At 46.4% G+C, this 20763-nt stretch overlaps 1 protein-coding gene across 1 annotated transcript in view; it reads right to left on the bottom strand.

Moving 5' to 3' along the window:
- Positions 1 to 20763, bottom strand: part of PPP1R37 (protein phosphatase 1 regulatory subunit 37) — a 146512-nt gene that overhangs the window by 70994 nt on the left and 54755 nt on the right. The window contains exons 3-4 of the mRNA XM_034793160.1: positions 14880 to 14925; positions 9757 to 9857 (exon numbers count right to left, since the gene is read on the bottom strand). Coding sequence (XP_034649051.1) covers positions 9757 to 9857; positions 14880 to 14925 — 147 coding nt within the window. The remainder of the gene's footprint in view (positions 1 to 9756; positions 9858 to 14879; positions 14926 to 20763) is intronic.

Here is a 20763-nt window from a genome sequence, read left to right as displayed (position 1 = left end):
AGGGTTTGTTGCAACTCAGGGGGCAAACCCGAAACTTGGAGCCAGGAGGTCCTTCGCATAGCGATACCTGACGCCAGGGTTCTCGCAGCCGAGTCCGCTATATAGGAGGCTTGTAAGGAGGTCCGAGCCACCTTCTTACCTTCCTCGACTAAGGCCCCGAACTCTTCCCTGGAGTCTTGGGGAATCAATTCCTTGAACTTCCCCATAGAGTTCCAGGAATTAAAGCTATAACGGCTCAGGAGCGCCTGTTGGTTAGCCGCTCTGAGTTGTAACCCTCCGGCTGAATAAACTTTACGGCCAAACAAATCGAGGCGCTTAGCCTCCTTCGATTTGGGCGCTGCGGCCTGTTGACCATGGCGCTCCCTTGCATTCACCGATGACACCACCAGTGAACACGGCTGCGGATGAGTATACAGGTACTCATAGTCCTTTGAGGGGACAAAGTACTTTCTCTCCACCCCTCTGGCTGTGGGTGGAATAGAGGAAGGAGTTTGCCATATCGTAGTGGCGTTAGCCTGGATCGTGCGGATCAGGGGCAACGCCACTCTGGATGGGACATCCGCCGAGAGGATATTTACAATGGGGTCCTGCACCTCCACTATCTCCTCCGCCTGAAGGTCCATATTACGGGCCACCCTACGTAAAAGGTCCTGATGAGCCCGAAGATCTATCGGGGGTGGACCTGTGCACGACGTGCCCGCCACTGCCTCATCTGGAGAGGAAGAGGAAGACGCCTCAGGTGGTAAGGGATCCAAGGGTGGGTCCTGGTCTCCCTGTTCCTGGGACGGAGCATCACCTGCCCCTGGGTCCAGGACGTCAGGTGGTGCGGGCACGGAAGCCTCCATGCCCCCTGGAGGAGGGCGAGAGATGGTGGACTCTGGGGCCCTTCTGTCAGAGTGTCCTGAGCGAGAGGCTGAAGTTAGTGGAGCCCCTTGCGATTGGTGGTACGCCCACGGGGTCCAGAATGACCAGTGAGAGGGGCCGTGAGCAGGGTCCTCTGCTAACTCCTGCCAGTGGCCCATATCTTGTTCCTCGGCTTGTCCCTGAGGGGGGTATGCCGATCTCGATGCGTCCTCAGAGGAGTGAGACACCGATCTCGATGGCCATGGCGGTGCCGACTGCGCCGAGATGATCCCCGTGGGATACGGTGCCGCACGGTGCCGGTCTGGAGATGCTCTATCTCTGTGCGGTGCCGGCGATCGGTGCCGAGATCGCGATCGGTGCCGATGACCGCGCCGGTGCCGGGAGTCAGAGCTGGACCTGGACGGCGACCTCGAGTAGGCCCGGTGCCGGGAGCGACCCCTCGACGTTGAGCGTCGATCGTAACGGTGCCGAGAACTACGTCTCGATGTTGACCGGTACCGGCGATCATAGCGGTGCCGGGACGTAGAACGGTGCCGCGACGACGATCTTAGCCGCGAGTATGACCGGTGCCGAGGTGATATACGGCGCCGGGACTGCGAGCGGCGTGGGGACCTGCTTCGGGACCTGGAACGGTGCCGTGGTTCCAGTCCCTGCGATGGAGGGCGCATCAAGGCAGGTTTCCCCCTGGACTGAACCGGACGAGTCAACGGCGCCAACGGTGCCGGTGGTTGGGGCGGTGCCGGCTCCGTGAGAGCGATCAAGTCTCTCGCCGTCGCGAAGGTCTCTGGGGTCGATGGGAGGCACTGTATCACCGCCGTTCGCGGTGGTGATCCTGTCTGCACCGGACTCAACGGCTTCGGAGCCGGAGTCGACGGTGCCGGAGGCACCTGTTTTTGGTGCTCCACAGGCGGACGCGGCTCTATCCCCGGCGCCGGGGGAGCAGGCGTCTTCGGTACGGCAGTCCCCTGCGTCTTATGGGATTTTTTAGGTCCCGGCGATAATGATCGGCTCCGAGGCACTTGCTGTGGGTGCGGTGCCGACGGGGTCCGGTGCCGTGGAAGCTTGTCCGACGCCACTCGCGGAGTCGGAATAGTCGGTGCCGCCGGGGCACTGCGCACCGAGGCGTTTGGTGCCGGGGCTTGACGCGCCGATGGAGTGTCCGGGCTAAGTGCCGCCTCCATAAGGAGTTGCCAAAGCCGAAAGTCCCGCTCCTTCTTGGTTCTCGGTCTGAAGGCCTTACAGATCTTACACTTATCTGTCTGATGGGACTCCCCCAGGCACTTCAGACACGAGTCGTGCGGGTCACTTGTTGGCATAGGCTTAGCGCAGGAGGCGCACTGTTTGAAGCCGGGAGCCTTGGGCATGAGCCCGGCCACGCGCCGGGGGAAAAAGGGGGAGAACAACCCCCTTAATCCCCTTTAGCTATACAACAACTATTAATAAAGTGATTTAAACAACTATCTAACTATATACAACTAGAACTATAACTATAGCTATCAATAAACGGAATAAGCTAGGGAGAGTGGAGAACAGCTACGCCGCGCTCCACAGTTCCAACGACCGTCAAGGGCGGTAAGAAGGAACTGAGGGGGCGCCGGGTCGGCTGGGGTATTTATCCAGCACCATGAAGGCGCCACTCTAGGGGGCTCCACAGCCGACCCGCCGGTGTTGCTAGGGTAGAAAATTCTCCGACGATCGTGCACGCGGCGCGCGCACACCTAATTGGAATCGATATGAGCAAGCACTCGAAGAGTGCTTGCTCATGTCCATTCCGATATCCACCCTCCTACTCCTGTCGGAGTTAGCTGGCAAGAAGGAACTAAGAGGGTGGCAGGTTGGCAGGACTATGTATATCAGCATTATAAGGGCACAACTCCAGAGGGCACCAGAGGCGACCTGATGGATACCACTGAGGGAAGCTTTCCAGCGGCGGTGCACGCGGCACGCACACGCCTACATTGGAATGGACATGAGCAAGGACTCAAAGAAGAGCCCCACCATGACGGGATTCCCAAGGTGCAGTCTGGGACTGTGGCATCGATGTGCCCCCTTAACTCTCCAGCCTGGGCTGTCTGACACAATGCTTTGCTAGCGACAAGCAACAAATCCTTCCAGGCACTGTTATAACTCAGCACAACCGCATGTGGAGCCCCACACCCAGCTGAATTGCATGAATGTTCCCAGAGCCACTTATGAATCACACAGAGAAAGGCATCAGCCAAATCCCCCCAGCTCCCAGCCTTGTACCTCAAGAATATACCGTCTTGCACTGCTCAAGACAAGCAGTGCAAGTTTATTAATTGGTTCCCCATTTCATCAATGGAAAATGGATATACACCAGCCTTTGTAAACCTGAGCAGATTTACCGAACACTTCAGGCAACCTCGCTGGTAAAGATAAACGGTAAAAAAAGTTTGACTACCAAAGATAGATTTTAAGTGACAGGCAAAAAGTCATAGTTAGTTACCAAAATAAAATAAAATGTAAACACGCAGTCTACACTCTCAACCCTATTAGCCTGGGCAACATCTAGATTAAGCAGTTTTTCTCACCCCACTAGATATTGCAGTTCATAGTACACAGATTTCACCCTTGAAGCCTGGGCCACTCTCCTCTGTTGGAGTCTTCAGAGCATCCTTGTTGCTTGCAGCACAGGTGTGGGGAGGAGAAAAAGCTAAGCATGGGGCCACTATGTTCTGTTTTATACCCTTACTCCCATGTGCTTGCAGAACACAAGTCCAGGCATGGCTGGTGGGCACTGAGCCCCAGTCATGGTTGAGCAATTCCCTAATGTGGCCTCGTGCAGGGGAGTCATTGCATTGTAGCTCCCTTGCTGGACAATGGCTGGTGATGTATGTTCAGCACCCATTTGGGCATTGGTTACCTCCCTTGTCATTGTCTCTGAAGGGCTAGTATCTGGGCACTTCCCAAACCCATAGCATATTTTAGTGACAATCATACAACACAATTCTCATAACTTCCATTTAAATATGTATATTATTAATGCATATGAACAGTGGGTTTCAGCGGATCATAACCTTTCCTACGAAACCTTATATAGGATGCTTTATATGCAATATCACAATTATATGTAAAATGAGGAATATGGGGCTACAGGGTGCTCCCCCAAGGTACAGAGTGTCACACCCACAATACCTTTAACAAGTTCATCCAGCAGTTAAGTCACCAGCAGTTCTTTTCAGAAAAGCAATGAGCAGCGCCCCAGAATTCCTCAAAATACTGGGAACCTGCCAAGCCAGCAACCCTTCCGAAGATCTAGATTATTCCAGCGGGCCTGGTGGCTGCACAACCTATCATAGCTAACGTCCCATGCTGCAATTCTAATCTGGCATACACCACAGTAGGAGCACGGGAGCTGCACGGGAGCCACCCGGAGGGGAGGGAGAGCTCAGTGGTTTGAGCATTGGCCTGCTAAACCCAGGGTTGTGAGTTCAATCCGTGAGGGGGCCATTTAGAGATCTGGGGCAAAAATCTGTCTGGGGATTGGTCCTGCTTTGAGCAGGGGGTTGGACTAGATGACCTCCTGATATTCTAGGATTCTATGACTCTGGGCACAGAGCTCGCCAACGGGAGAGTGTGCGTGTGTGTGTGGGGACAGATGGGTTCCCGGTGACGAGGAGTGGGGAGCCAAGAAGGGTGAAGGGGGAGCTGGGCTCCTGGCAGCAGGGAACAGAGAGCCAGGGGGTGGGCAGCCCCGCTTAAGTTGGTGGAAGCACTCCCTGGTGAGAATGCACACCACCTACAGAAGGAGGGCAGTGTGTACATGAACCATTGCAATAATTACTGTCGTGGTTGTAAGTCAACTTAACATTGGTCGACTTAAATTTCTAGTGTAAACATGCCCTGAGAAGGAAGCTTTCGCTATCAAGTTGGCTCCCTGAGGTATAATGTGCAAGGTAGTCCCCTTTCCCTAGTCATAAACCATGCGCCCTTGTACAGGGTACACTCCATGAAGGACTCAAATCACCGGATTACACGCTGGTATCTAGCCCTCCAGCTCTATAGCTTCTGGGTGTAGTACCAAGCAAAGAAAGAGCATACAATGTGGATATTTTTTCTTCCCCAGGGACATGCTCAAGCAAGAAATCCTTCTGGTTTTGGAAGGGAGGTATGTGACTGAACACATCTCCATCCCACTGGTGGCAAGGCTAAGAAGTATTCCTGCACTCAGATAGTGCCAATCAGGCACACCTACAGAATATGCACCACCGGGAGAATTGGAGCTTAAAAGAGATTGGCCACAGAAAAATGAAGTTCTCCCAGAACCAGGGAGGTTGCCAGGGCCAGCTTGTGAGCTCTGGTAACCAGGGCAGCTCAGCTTGGGGCAGTTTCTAATTGCGACGTTGTCTAATTAAAATATAACCATGCAAATCATTAGGGCTACCACGGTTACACAGTTGCAACGAATCTTATACAAAGTGTATCACATGGCCAGAAAGCGTTAAGCATCCTGCAGGCTAACTGACCCAGAGTCAACCGGTCACATTAAACTTTTCCTTCAACCTCCCCTGTTTGGGGGGAGATTGACACAACAAGCTCAATATGAGCAAAGGCTCTGGAGGGATGTTTCTACACAGAGACCTGCAGTGGGTCCTGGGAAGTACTGCCAGAAGCTAGAGGCAAGGGGATTGTAAACTGGACTCTGAAAAGAACTCCCGCCAGGAACAGTAAGATTGCCCAAACTGAGGGTCAGCCAACTATTGGTTCCATCTAATTACCATGCCCAGAATTGGGGCAGGACGTTCCCTACGGGATTTCTTCTCTTTATCCAGTCTAGTTTTGAATGTCACACGCAACAAGGCTGCTACCAGTTGTGACTGTCGGGAAATAGTTTCCTGATATTTAGCCAAAGTTATATATTAAAAAAAAAATCCAATAAATAATCACAGCTGGAAAAGACTGGAGTCCAGTGGGATTTCTAGAAAGCTCAATTCAGTAGCAGATGCAGCAATGGCTACTTAATAAGCTAATAAACATTATTCATGCCCCTCCTTTTGGCTTCTTATGACATCTGCTTGAAACGGCCAATCAAATAGAATAGAGAACTCCTGCAGAAATGTGTCTTGATCAAAGTTTACAAGTACCTACAAAGGTCACAAAAATTTGATAATGGGATGTTAAATAGAGAAGACAAAACGTCTAACAAGAGCCAATGCCTGGAAGTTAAAGCTAGACAAATTCAGGCTGGAAATCAGGGCACAAGTTTTTAACTGCGAGAACAAACCACTGACCAGTTTACCAAGAATTGTGGTGTATTCTCCATCCCTGGAAATTTTTAAGTAAAAATTGGATATATTTTCTAAGAGATCTGCTTCAGTTCAAACAAGAATTCATTCAGGGAAGTTCCGTGACCTGTATTATACAAGTCATCAGTGGTCCCCTCTGGCCTTACAATCTATGAAAATGCCACATAATTTTAAGAAAAGTCTGACTCCTTCTCTTGGAGATTACCTTTACAAAAAAAAATTAAGTGCCCCAAGTGTGAAAAGTACTAGAATCGTCTTAAATCTGAGAATCTCAAAATACCAGCCCTTCCCTTAACTATGTAAATGTTGCTGAGGATGGGAAACAGTGCTCACTTTTCTACAGCTGTTCTGGCTGCAACGTAACTGGCAGGAGCGAAAACCTGATGTACAAGAAAAGCCATGTGTGCAGCAAGGACATCCAGAATTACCTTTTGGCCAAAGGTAGGTACCCAAAATAGCTGTGAAGCCATGCAATGTTTTTTAATTATTCCCTTAAAAGGACGACAGTTCTTCTGGATAATGAATTGTAGGCTACACCTTCACAGTTCTTTACTGTTTAACATCCTACTTTTTACCTCATCTCTTGTCAGACGTGATTAAGAAGTCCTGAGTATTATTATTATTACTGCTAACCATTTCTGATTAGCTCCTAATGTTCAAGGAACTGTACAACATATAGTGCCAGACTCTGCCCTCAAGCCCTTCCAATCCAGCAAAAAGAAAACAAACCAAAACAAGTAGGGCTGTCGATTAATTGCAGTTAACTCATGTGATCAACTCAAAAAAATTAACTGCAACTAAAATAATTAATCGTGAATAATTGCACTGTTAAACAATAATATCAATTGAAATGTATTAAATATTTTGGGATGTTTTTCTATATTTTCAAATATATTTATTTCTATTACAACACAGAATACAAAGTGTACAGTACTCACTTTATATTCGTTTTTATTACAAATATTTGCACTGTTAAATTGATAAATGAAAGAAATAGTATTTTTCAATTCACTCATACAAGTACTGTAGTGCAATCTCTATTGTGAAAGTGTAACTTACAAATGTATTTATTTTTTTGTTACATAACTGCACTCAAAAACAAAACAATGTAAAACTTTAGAGCCTGAAAGTCCACTCAGTCCTTCTTCTTGTTCAGCCAATCGCTAAGAAAACAAGTTTGTTTGCATTTACGGGAGATACTGCTGCCTGCTTCTTATTTTCAATGTCGCCTGAAAGTGAGAACAGACATTCGCATGGCACTTTTGTAGCAGGCATTGCAAGGTATTTACATGCCAGACATGCTAAACTTCCGTACGCCCCTTCATGCTTCAGCCATCATTCCGGAGGACATGCTTCCATGCTGATGATGCTCGTTAAAAAAACTAGTGCATTTATTAAATTTGGGACTGAACTCCTGGGGGAGAATTGTATGTCTCCTGTTCTGTTTTACCCATATTCTGCCATATATTTCATGTAATAGCAGTCTCGGATGATGACCCTGCGCATGTTTGATTTACGAACATTGGCACTGCAAATTTGACAAAACGCAAAGAAGGTACCAATGTGAGATTTCAAAAAATAGCTACAGCACTTGACCCAAGGTTTAAGAATCTGAAGTGCCTTCCAAAATCTGAGCGGGACTAGTTGTGGAGCATGCTATCAGAAGTCTTAAAAGAGCAACACTGACGCAGAAACTACAGAACCCAAACCACCAAAAAAGACAATCAACCTTCTGCTGGTGGCATCTGACTCACATGATGAAAATGAACTTGCATCAGTCCGCTCTGCTTTGGATCGTTATTGAGCAGAACCCATCTTCAGCATGGACGCATGTCCTCTGGAATGGTGGTTGAAGCATGAAGGGACATATGAATCTTTAGTGCATCTGGCATATAACTATCTTGCGACGCCAGTTACAACAGTGCCATGCGAATGAATGCCTGTTCTCACTTTCAGGTGACATTGTAAACAAGAAGCGGGCAGCATTATCTCCTGCAAATGTAATCAAACTTGTTTGTCTGAGAGATTGGCTGAAGTAGGACCGAGTGGACTAGTAGGCGCAAAAATTTTACATTGTTTTATTTTTAAATGCAGGGTTATTTTGTACAAAATTCTACATTTGTAAGTTCAACTTTCATGAAAAAGAGATTGCACTACAGTTCTTGTATTAGGGGAATTGAAATATACTATTTCTTTTGTTCTTTACAGTGCAAATATTTGTAATCAAAATAAATATAAAATGAGCACTGTACACTTTGTATTCTGTGATGTAATTGAAATCAATATATTCAAAAATGTAGAAGACATCCAAAAATATTTACATAAATGGTATTGTATTTTTTTTTTTTAAATCACAATTACTTTTTTTTAAAATCGCTTGACAGCCCTAAAAACAAGTCATGGGATCAGAAATCAGGGTCAGATGGGCATGCAGGGATTACCTATCAGCGTGGGAATAGGAGGAAATAAAAGCAGAGCTACAGACAGAGGTAAAGGGAATAAGAAGGAGCTTGAATTTGATGGGGGTAAGATGAAGCCAGTGATATGTCTAGAACAACAGCAGAACAGGACTTCAGTCTATCCAAAACACCACCACTAGAGGGCAGCAGGGAGATAAGGTCAGAGGGGAGATTGCAGCGATCAGGAAGAAATGACCAAGGCACTGAAAATAGTTTTAGCGACGGGGGGAGGGGAGAATTTGGGAGATTGTACACGAATGGCAACAGAAAAAAGAAGGATTGAGATAGAGAAGCAAGATAAACAGTTCCACCTCTGGAGGTAATGAGCTAGAGATGGTGGAGATTTCATCTGCCTTTCACCTGATGTGAGGCAGGACATTTGGGAACCAGCTACACAGAGGAGGAAGAAAAGGTCATTACAGAGAGAGCACTCGGGGACAGGAGGCGACCCAGAAGCAGATGGATAACAAACAGGCACCTGGGGCTTACAATTTTCGTTCTTTATTATTTAACAGAATTAAGGAAATGGGCTAGTGGTGAAATAGTTACTTAAAATAAACATAGTTTTAGATACCAAGCTGTTAACTGTAACACACTGGGCTCACTGCACCAAAACTGTTTAAAATATTAGTTCCTTCTTCACTTACTCGTTGGGACCTTTGGGGTTACTTTAGAGCCAATGGCATTGCTACAACACACCTACACAACATAGGTCAGTGTAGCGCAGGAAGTTCAGAATATAAATCCTGCACTCAGGTCCGGCAGGGAAAAAGCATTCCAGTTCACATTACATAAAACATTCGAAAGGTTAATCCTCCGATGGATTTTTAAACATGTTTATTTAAGAGACTTCCAGGTCCATTTAAATTATGGCAATTTGGAATCTGGATATCGAAGGTTCATTTTATTTATTACTTTCTGAAATAGCAAAAATGCAAACAACGACCTAAAATGAAGTGTACTTATGAATGGAGAGGGTAATAGCAATGGCAAGTATAGGTCAGATTTGGAGCACATCCCTTTAACTGCTCACTAACCTGAGTGCATGAAGAGAAAGCTCAGAACAGAACACAACACTGTACCAGGCAGAGAAAATTAGAGGATTTTTGTTAATCTTGAAATAAAAAAAAGTCATGGTAAATTACATAACATTAAATGAAACTTACATCTTCATCCAGGTTCGTTTGCTCCAAATCAACTATTTTGAACTGGACCCTTTTGAAAATCTCTTCCAATGCCTCACAGGCCTTATAGTCTAGTTTTTCTCCTGGGGGGGAAAAAAACAAACAGAGTGAATTCAGAAGACTCAGTGTTAAGTGTTTTGTTGGTACATAAATATGCACAATAATAAGAGAAACACATTTCTGAGCGTTCCAGAACCCTAGGCATTGGGACAGAAAATGAGGCAAGGCAAGGAGAGATGGATCTTGTTTTTCCTTCAGTTGGGGTAAGTTACTTCCTGCCTTGCAGACAACATTTATTATTTGCAAAGTTAAACATTTAAAACCCAGACACACAAAAATCATCTTGGCCTGGTTTCCAAGCAGATGGACTAGATAAGCCATTAGGAGCTTTTCTATTGCTAATCTTTAGGATACTATGAATTCAGAATCAGCATCTGCTTCTTCCACAAAATCCAGACCTAACCCAGCAGGGCACGTAAAACTAAGGGCACGCCTTCACTACCCACCGGATCGGTGGGTAGCAATCGATCTATTGGGGATCGATTTATCGCGTCTAGTGTAGACGCAATAAAATCGATCCCCGATCGCTCTGCCGTCGACTCCGGAACTCCACCGCGGTGAGAGGCGGAAGCGGAGTTGACGGCGGCGCGGCAGCGGTCAACTCGCCGCCGTCCTCACAGCCAGGTAAGTCGACCTAAAATACGCAACTTCAGCTACGTGAAGTCGCGAATCTTAAGTTGACCCCCCCGTAGTGTAGACCTAGCCTAAGACCGCCCAAGAAGCTAGGGGACTCAACCTAGACCTCCAATGCCCAGGACTTTAATAAATATTTTCCACCTTTGAATTCCTCACCTGAACAATATGCGGAGATAAATTGAGACAGATAATGAACCAGCCCCTAAAATACATACATGATTAACATGCCTCCAGTCTTGGCCTTGTCTTTTCACTATTTTGTAATCATATTGTCCAAATGTTCCTAACACATTTTCTACTTTCAGAGGTTTCACTTGTAGTCAGAATTATTTAGAAATATTTGTACCAAGCATTAGAGATTCCTGCTACAACCTGAATGGCTGAAAGCCAACAGCTTAGGTCATCTCAAATGCCTTCAGTTATCTTAAACAAACGTTATTAAAAAAGCAGGAATAATTTTCTGACGCAAGAGCTTGAATCTTAACTCTAATACTGACTGGTAAGAGGAAGTGGCAGCAAAGAAGGCTGTGTATGCTGGATAGGACAATTGGCAATTTCAAGCTCCTAACTGTATAAATATTGGGAAAGTGTCAACAGCAAGAAAGGGCGGTGCTTCTGGAGGCATATCACTATAATGTAATAAAATTAAGAATGGAAAATTTAGATTGTATATTAGTAAGGCTGCAATTATATCACAGAGATCATGGAAGTCATGGAATCCGTAACTTCCGGAGACCTCCATGACAATGGGGGCCCCTGTAGCTGACCAGCCTCCACGGGCTGTGAGGGGACCCTCCCACAGCTGCCCAGCCACCGCCGGGGAACCCTCCCGCCCCCCGCAGCTGACCAGTTGCCGCGGGGACTCCCCCGCACAGCTGACCAGCCAGTGGACAACAGGGTCCCCACAGCTCCCAGCCACTGCAGGTGGGAGGCAGGATGCTAGACCCTCCTTCCTCCCCATTTTGTCAGGGATGTTTTTAGTAAAAGTCAGGGACAGGTCACAGGCTTCAGTGAATTTCTGTTTATTACCAGTGACCTGTCCCTGACTTTTACTAAAAATATCCATGACAAAATCATAGCCTTGTATATTAATGACTCCCACGGAGATATATTCAGAGAGCCCTGCACAGATACAAAATTTGGATCTGCATCCGATCCGCAAACATGGTCTGCAATATAAAGTAGATAGCAGCAGATTTGCAGGGCCCTGTGTATTCAGCCATAGAATAGTATATCAAGTGGCAGAAGCCACATTAGAAAATAATCTTCTTAAAACATCCTAATGTTAAATCAATCTCATAAGGCAAGTCTTTCGCTGAGCGGGAGATGGAATCAAAAAGCTCTTTGCCACCTCTAACATCTATAATTCTTAGCTTCACAGGTAATTTTAATCAGTAGGTACAGAACTAGAGCTTGACATTTTATTTCAGTTTGCTTTTTAACTGAGTCAACTACACAAATACATCCTGCAGTACCTCTCATAGTTGTATGCAACCTTCTGCTAGTTGTATTTTTAATTTTGTATCTAATAACTCCAGCACACAGTTCTGAAAAAACTAAAACTGTCGACATTGTAATTCACGTAATCTGAATAAGCATAAAAAGCATCAGAAAAATCTATTACATTTAAAAAATATGGCCAAGATTTTCAAAACTAGGAGCCTAAAGCCAGGCTCCAAAATCTATATTTAAGCTCAGCAATAAATGGCCTGATTTTCAAAAGTGCTGAGCACCCCGCTGCCTGCTCTAATTAATTTTAGGTTGTAGTGTTTCTAGTGGGGTTCCACCAGGGGTCTTGGCTCTATGATATTTAACATGATCATCAATGACCTGGAAGAAAACAAAAATAATTTCTGAAAGTTTGCAGATGATACAAAGACTGGTGGAGTGGTAAATAATGAAGAGGGCTGGTCACCTACGTTTCCTTTAAGGTGTGCACCTGCACTATGCAGGAAGCCGCCAAGGGCCATGCACTTAATTAGCAGAGCCTCACAGGCATGCGCGCTGCACTCAGGGGTGTGGCCAGAGGTGAGCCTGGAAGATGCCAGTGGGGTGAGGTGGGGAACAGGAGGGAGGTGAGGGATGGCGATGGGGGAGCTTGGGGGTGTGGAGGGTGAGAGGCCTCTCCCCCGGCCCAGGTGCTGCTGCAGGGACAGAGGGCTGGGGTCCTCTCTCCCTGCTGCAGCCCTGGGGCAGACACACCCCAAACCCCTCAATCCAGGCCCCACCCCAGAGGCTGCATCCCCAGCCGTAGCCCTCACCCCCAGCATCACTCTCTGCCCTAGCCCTGAGCCCCCTCCCACACTCCAAACCCCTCAGCCCCACATCACCTCCATATTGGTGCACAAAACAAAATTCATTCTGCACATGGATGGGAAAATTTTAAGGGAACATTGCAGGTCACTGACACAGAGCAATCTTGATCGCTTAGTAAAATGGGCACAAAGAAACAAACAATGTGTGTTTTAATACGGCAAAAGTAAAGTTATACATCCAGGAACAAAGAATGCAGCCCATTCTTACAGGAGAGTGACACTATCCGCCCCGACTCCCAAAGCTTTTTCAGGGTCACTGCTTCCCAGGATAATCAGCTCCCAGTGCAATGCTGTGGCCAAAAAGGCTAATGGGATCCTGGGACAGGAGAATATCGAGTAGGGGTTGAGACGTAATATAATATCTCCATTTGGCACTGGTATGATCACTGCTAGAATACTGTGTCCACAATTCCAGTAGAAGGTGGATAAATTGGAGAGGGTTCAGAGAATAGACACAAGACCAATTAAAGGATTGGACAACCTGCCTTATAGTGATAGACTCAAGGAGCTGAATCTATTTAGTTTAACAAAGAAAAGGCTAGGGTGTGACTTGATCACAATCTGTAAGTACCTGAAAGGGGAAAAAAATTTGATAATGGACTCTTCAGTCTAGCAGACAAAGGTAGAATAAGATGCAATGGCTGGAAGTTAAAGCTAGACAAATTCAGCCTAGAGATAAGACATAAGTTTTTTTTAACAGTGGCTGGCTCACTACAAAAGCAATTTTCCCTCTCTTTTGTTATTGACACCTCCTCATCAATTATTGGGAGTGGACCACGTTCACCCTGACTGAATTGTCCCAGTCACTACTGGTTCTCCACTTGTAAGGTAACTCCCTTCTCTTCATGTGTCAGTATATTTATGCCTGTCTCTGTAATTTTCACTCCATGCAGCCGATGAAGTGGGCTGTAGCCCATGAAAGCTTATGCCCAAATAAATCTGTTAGTCTTTAAGGTGCCACCAGACTCCTCGTTGTTTTTGTGGATACAGACTAGCACGGCTACCCCGTGATATGTGACAGCATTAATAAAAATGTTAACTGGGGAAGGGGGTTGCAGGGAGGCCCTGAAATAGAGGGGGATGGGAGGGTGGAACATGGGGAGCTTGTGAGGGGAATAAAGGAATGCAAGAAGCCCCGGGGGGGGTGCAATTTGTCACTTTGGTAGGCCGAACCAAGAGTACAACCCTTGAGTAATACCACATGTTCCAGAAAGCCCCTTAAGCAGGAGCCCGGGCTCATACAGAAAGAGCTGTTAAACATACTTATTTGGCCAGGTTTTTTCTTAAGTGATGCCTCAGCCTCCCCTATTTTTCATGCATCTCCCTTTTCTCCATAACTCTGGAGTCTTTGTATTAAGATCAGAGAACATTCCAAGGCTTGGCTTATACTTAAAAATTAGATCAAACAAGCTACTTTACTCACGGTTGTGAAAAGTATCGTGCCCTGAGTCCCAAAGTTAGTTCAACCTAACCCCAATGTAGATGCAGCAAGGTTGATGGAAGAATTCTTCTGTCAATCTAGCTACCACCTTTCAGACAGGTGGATTCATCGATGGAAAAAAACCCTTCCATCAGTGTAGGGAGCATCTACACTATGGCACTGCAGCACCGTAGCTGTAATGTTGTAGCATAGGACATGGCCTGAAAGCTATGCTCTAGTTCAACTGCAACACATTAACCTCAATAGAGGAATCAGAGGGAGAAGTGCCATGTCCTGCATTATGCAGGTGGCCAGACTATAGAACTGCAAGGTTTCCTACTGGCCATATGAGAAAAAATAATGAATCAGGTTTTCATGAGAGGGTGGTAAAATCAGCTAAGCCCTATCTATATCCGTGGCCTGACAACTACCGCAGCAGCAATTTTTCCAGCATTGCTGGAACATGGGTACATGTCTCGTGCAGAATTACCTACAAAATTAACTATTGCTGTTTCCTCAGTATTAGCATTATTTGTACTGCATTAGCACAGCAAATGCCCCATTCAGGATCAGGGCACCATTGAGGTAGGAGCTGTACAAACAGAGTACAACAGTTTCTGCTCGAAGAATTTCCTTTAAAACGCTACGTCATTAGGGTTATGAGAGAGGCTTACCTTTTAGATCCAAGCAATCTATCCTGGGAGATAGATCTTTAAATTCCTGTAAGAGAAATAGTAGCACATTAATATACTCAGGAGAAGACAAATCCCTCCTCTAGAATAATACAGAAGTGGAAGGTACGGCAACACTTCCCCTCACATACGAGGGGAGGGCATTACTCCCTGCACCCTTCCGTGAGTTCACTAGAAACCGGTACATACCCACGGTGTTTCTTAGGGCTTGTCTACATGAGGGGATTTAAGCCGCAGCTTTTTTCTGCGCGTCAGATAACACACATTATGCAAGCTGTAGTAATAGCATACATGCAGGACAGTGTGCCCTCAGTCCAGGCACATCATGTGCACACACAGCAGCAGTTTGCTGCAAACTAAGGGCATAGCATTCTCAAACCAATTCAGAGCGGAGAGAATGACCATGGGGACCACTGTCATGCAGGTGTGCGATGCCAGGGAGAGGTACTGTAATACCAAGTTATAAAGTTTGATAATGCTCAGGAAAGTTATTGATGGTTTTGCACATATGGAATTCCCAAGCCATACTGGGGCCATTGATGGGACTCGTGTCTATTATTTCTGAAAGGAAGATTGCACTGTTTGTGAAATACTTTGGAAGCAAGAGAAAAAAAACATCCCAAAGATTATAGCTGCAAGTTGTATTTGGCACAGGATTAGTGAGAATTAGGGAGAAAGACTTGGCGATAGGTGGAAGGCTGACGTGCAGAGACTGGCTCACCGGTTTGTGTAGCCATCTAGGCATTCAATACAGAACACGAACAGCCAGGGCAACAGTGTCCAGGATGCCTATCGCTCTTATTTGGAGTCTCAGGCCTGAAATTGTGCAGCTGTGAATTCTGCTACTAACCTATGCATGGATTGAAGCAGGGGGGAAGAGATTTTTGTGAAGTTCAGTGTTGATTACGGGCAGTGGAAGTGCAAAATTGTGGCAATCCCTGTTGTACCTTGTGTCTTTGCCTACATGTGTTTGTAAAAGCTTAAGAATGAATGCAAACAATTATTTTCTGTGTAAAATGAACTGTTGACTGCTTGTGAATGAAATTATAAAGATTTTCATTAAATAATCTATTACGTAACAAACAGAAACGAACCTTCAACTGAGACAAAAATTTTAAAAATGCTTTTAATTATGAAACTAACTAGCTAACCACGAAGAACCGTTTCATTAAACCAGCAGCGGAAACCAAAACAGTAAAGTACAACAGTTCAGCGCAGAGCATAAAGCCAGGAAGCTTAAAATTACAGGTGACTGTATGTCTTGGTTCTGCTTCTTCTGGTTCATGGGATTTCTGGTGTGGAGTGCGCAGGCTCAAAGTTACCAGGGGCAGAGGGCTCAAAAGAGCTGGATCTTAAGCGCCCCTGCTCTCGGTGTCCTGAGCTGGGGTCTGGGAGGGGAATGGCCTCTGGGTGCACTGTTGCGAGGGTACAGCCAAAAGAAGGAGTTGTTCCCAGTAGCCTGTATTGTCCAACGGCTGCCAAACACGGCTGGGTGCTAGTTTGCGGTACGGCATTGCCTGCGGCCCGAACAGTAACGTGCTGCAACAGGGCATTTTGGCTTTGTGTTGCCCCCAGGAGTTGCCTCTGCATCTTCTTCCATATTATCTTTGGCCATAGCAAAGCTTTTCCTGGCAACTACTACGCTGTCCTTGGCCACTGCAGTGATCTCCCTGGAAAGTGCCTTGTCATATTCCCTCAGGCCTCAGCTACTGCCTCCACCTCTCCGCATTCTTCGTTTTTGGGGCCGGGGGAGGACTCTGTACGATGTCCATGAATTTTTCATCACAGATTTTCTGTTTTCTCCCGCTCAGGTTTCCTTGCTGATAAGGGCCCTCTCCTTGAGGGTCTGGCCAGTACAGGTGCCATAGCTGTGGGCGTATTAAAAAAAAAAAAGGACAAATGGTTATTCATATTCTAGAGAGGCTGTGGTGTTTTTAACATTCATTCCTGGCTTTACCTCCTTTAGATTCTTTCCAGTCTTGAGGAACCTTGGAGACGGTAAGTGGTGCGTGGTTTTGGACTTTTGTCTGTGCCCTATATGCAGTGTGGCTTTGCCGTTGTGCCTTGGAGCACGGGGGTGATGGGAATTATGCAGTTCAGGGTGTGCCTTGGAGCGGTTTTACATGGCATCAGAGGGGTTGGCAGGGTGAATCTTGGGATCGGCTGGACAGTAATGCCCTTGAGGCTGTCCTGATTCGGGATTACAGTGCAATGAGGCTAGGAGGCAGAGAATGGCCTTATTAAAAAAGGCAAAGGGCAGAGCAGCACGATATGCTGCGAAGTTATTCAACAAGATAGTCCCCCCAGTGTGTTGCAGGAGTCACGAGCAATACTGGTGGGAATGGCCATGTAGCGATTCCTTCATCTATGAGCAAAAATGGAGCAATTTCTCAGCCTTAGAATTTGCTCTGTCTCCCCTGCAGACACGTTAAAAGTGCAAAGAAAAATGGACAGGGTTCTGGAATGACTGCCTGAAACATTCACTGTTATCAGTCTGTCAGACTGGCCCTGTAAATGCATATTACAGGGAGCTGTGCTCTTTGTAGCTTTACGGGCAAGCAATGTCCATGTCTACCTCCTGTACAGTGAGAACACGAACCAAACTTCGCTTCCTGGAACCACTGTCGCAATCAACTTCTGCATTTTGCACAAAAGAAAGAAGGTTTTCCTTATTTGACTCTGGCATGGGAGGGGATGGCAGAGAGGCTGAGGCCGCACAATGCTGCCAGCAACTGATTTGGAGACCGTGAATGGGGTTTGTGGGCGGGGGGAAGGGCACATTCACCAGGCAGGATGCTAAGGAAAGGAAAATAAGTCAATAGGTACACAGGCATGTGCCTTCCACAGCACGGGCCTGAAAACAGTTGGTAACCAGGGATTTAGCACATGACAGTGGCTGATGGCGACTACTTCAGTTGGGCAATTTTGGAAAAGTATATGGGAGGGGCACAAAAGGACAGTGTGGGCCAATGGAGGGAGGGATGGACTTTGCACTTGGCCATGGGGCACTTGGAACAGAAGCTAGTACAGCCATACAGCAGAATAGTAAATTAAAAGTTAAATAGTAAGTTAATTTAAAAAAATTAATTAATTAACTAAAAATACTTGCATATGTGAAGGTTCCCTCCACAGGATCAGCCTCCTCAACTGCTGCCTGGGAATCAGGGTTGGCTGGCTCACCTTCTACATGGCTGGCATCAGGTGCCTGAGTTCTGAACAGATCCTGGCTGTCTCAGATCTCCTCACTGGCCTCCTCTTGCTCATGCTCCGATGAATCTTCCTGGTCACCCGGGTGGGGGGGTGGGAAATGTTCTCTGCCGCATTTCTTCCTGTTCCTCATTTTCACATAGGTGTTCCTCAGTGGTTTGCTCTTTATTCAGTGTTTGGCATTGTGGTCGTAGCCCCTCACCAGCACATGCCTCGCAATGCCACAAACAGATCTTTTTCTGGCAACAAGAGCTACCTGCACCAACGCTTCTCCCCAGATGGCATTGAGATCCACAGTCTCAGCATGGATACAGGGGCTGCTTGAGGCATGCTGGAGTATTAAGCTCACCTATCATGGTAAACTGGAATCCAGGAGTGAACGAACAGCCAGCTTATAAATGAGGAAGGGGACATCCAGTCAACTTGATCCCAGGGCAGGAGAGGGCACAGAGGGACAGGTCAATATCTTGCATCTGAAGAAGTGAGGTTCTTACCCACGAAAGCTTATGCTCCCAATACTTCTGTTAGTCTCAAAGGTGCCACAGGACCCTCTGTTGCTTTTTACAGATTCAGACTAACACGGCTACCCCTCTGACACCAGACAGGTCAATAGTCGACTACAAAGCAGTGTGGGATAGCCACTGAAAGACTGTGAAAGATGTTTGCAGTAGCACTGGGTGCACTCAAACAATAGATCAGACTAACTGGCAAATGAAAGACAAAACTTCTGTAATTCAGAGGTGTTAAAACACACACACATTCCCGAAAGACAAAAGTTTTGTCGATGACAAGCGCTGGTGTGAACAGCGCTTTGTCGGCGGGAGCACTCTCCTGCCGACACCACTAACACAGCTGCCGCTCACTCGTTGGGGGTGGAAGTTTTTTGTCAGCAGGAGAGCGCTCTTCTGCTGACCGACAGTGGATACACTGCATGCTTTTTAGCGGCACAGCTGTAGCGACACAGCCATGTCGCTAAAAGCTGCGTAGCGTAGACATAGCCTCATTCGCTTTGCGGTGAAGTTAGCTCATTTTGAAAGGGGACTCCAGAGTTTTCAACAAATGCGAAGTCAGTGAACAACAATGAACTGTCATGTGCATGCAAGTGTTTTCAAAGCAGATTAACCTGAAGAGCTGCTGATTAACCCACCACCACATCTCACCCCTTCCCTTGTGTAGACAAGCCCTTAAAGCAATATTGTTATCAAATAATATTTTGTAGTGTGTGAAGATCAGACAACAAGCTTGGCCACACACAAACCACAGTTGGCAAAGCAGTGGCCACCTTGAGAATCTTACAGCCTAGCAATCTCACTAGAAGACCCAGAGGAAGGTGTTAGAATTTAGCATCTCTTAATACGGTGTTGGAGTGAAGAAGATGTTTGACTGATATGGTTTAGTGTTTGCAGGCCCCATAGGAAGGGACTAGCACACTAGGATTGGATGGGAGCCCTAATAGGTGTGAATCATTAAGCTGGTGGTTAAGATATGAGGGAGAGATATTGAGTTATGTTGGCAATTTTAGACTCTTTGCTGCTGGAGGTATTGAGGAGTGGAGTGGGCTTCTTCATTGGCAGTCTAAATATTTTTGTACAAATGGTTTTTGCTCCAGAGTCCTTATCGGTGTACTCAGCTACAATAGCCATGCCCCTTCACTTACCTCCACAGGCCATACATAGATTAGGAAAAGAGCTAGCAGTTTAAAAACACATGTTTAACTATCATAATTTCAAAAAAGCCTTTGTATCTAGTGTGCACGGGTTAAGTCAGCGTTAGCTGGTTTTGGTCAACCCTAACATGACTTGCCCCATCTACACTAAAAGCGAAGATCTGCTTACGGTCATGATACTGAAAAAATGTTGGCTAACATTGTTTTTAGAACACAATGTATGTTCTTAGTCAAGACATGGCCCTAATATGGCTTCGAAGAATAAGAAGAACATGACTACCTAGGAGGACTGACTTTGGAATTCAGCAGTGTTGCCAATTCTTGCCATATTGGGTGTTTTTCTTAATGCCCCAGCTGCCTGAGTCAAGATATTTTTTAAAAACAGTTCCTAGCTCTCTGTGGAGAAAACCTTGAAAACAAGATCCAAGTGCACCCTAACAGCGCAGGAACCAAATAAAGAGACCCAACACCTTTGTTTTAAATCATCTCAGGATTTTTAAGACCACTGCACAACTTCGGGGGCCTGACTCATGATTTTTGAAAGATGCTACTGGGATTATACAATTGTTAACATTTCACAGAAACTGAAGTTAGGAGGAGCAGTTTCCCCTTTCCCCCACCTGCACCTTCCAGACCCAGAACTATGCAGAGGTGACTCCCCACACTTCCTGCTCTGGGGACCTGCTCCCACCTCCAAGCCATGTGGTCTTAAAGAAGAATTCCAGGGAGGAGCCAGACTCCTCTCCGTGGAAGGCAGAGAAATTCTCAAGCCGGCAGATCAGACACAGAAGCAATCTCAACATGTTCTGTCACAGGGACCATCAGACATTGGTGATGTCATCACACTCCCTTCTACAGTTTTAGCTCTGGTCACTGTCTCCCCTGAACCAACTGGCTGTTTGCACCAGCCCTTTCCCGCCCTCCACGTCACAGTCCCTTCCCACTAGCCTCACTCACTTCACCTGCCTTTGCTGCTCCCATCCTTCCTTGTTC

This window comes from Trachemys scripta, chromosome 16 (genome assembly GCF_013100865.1).
Source record: "Trachemys scripta elegans isolate TJP31775 chromosome 16, CAS_Tse_1.0, whole genome shotgun sequence".
In the NCBI taxonomy this organism is placed as follows: domain Eukaryota; kingdom Metazoa; phylum Chordata; order Testudines; family Emydidae; genus Trachemys; species Trachemys scripta.
Note: the sequence above shows the minus strand (reverse complement) of the source record. Positions and strands in the feature narration are given on the sequence as shown.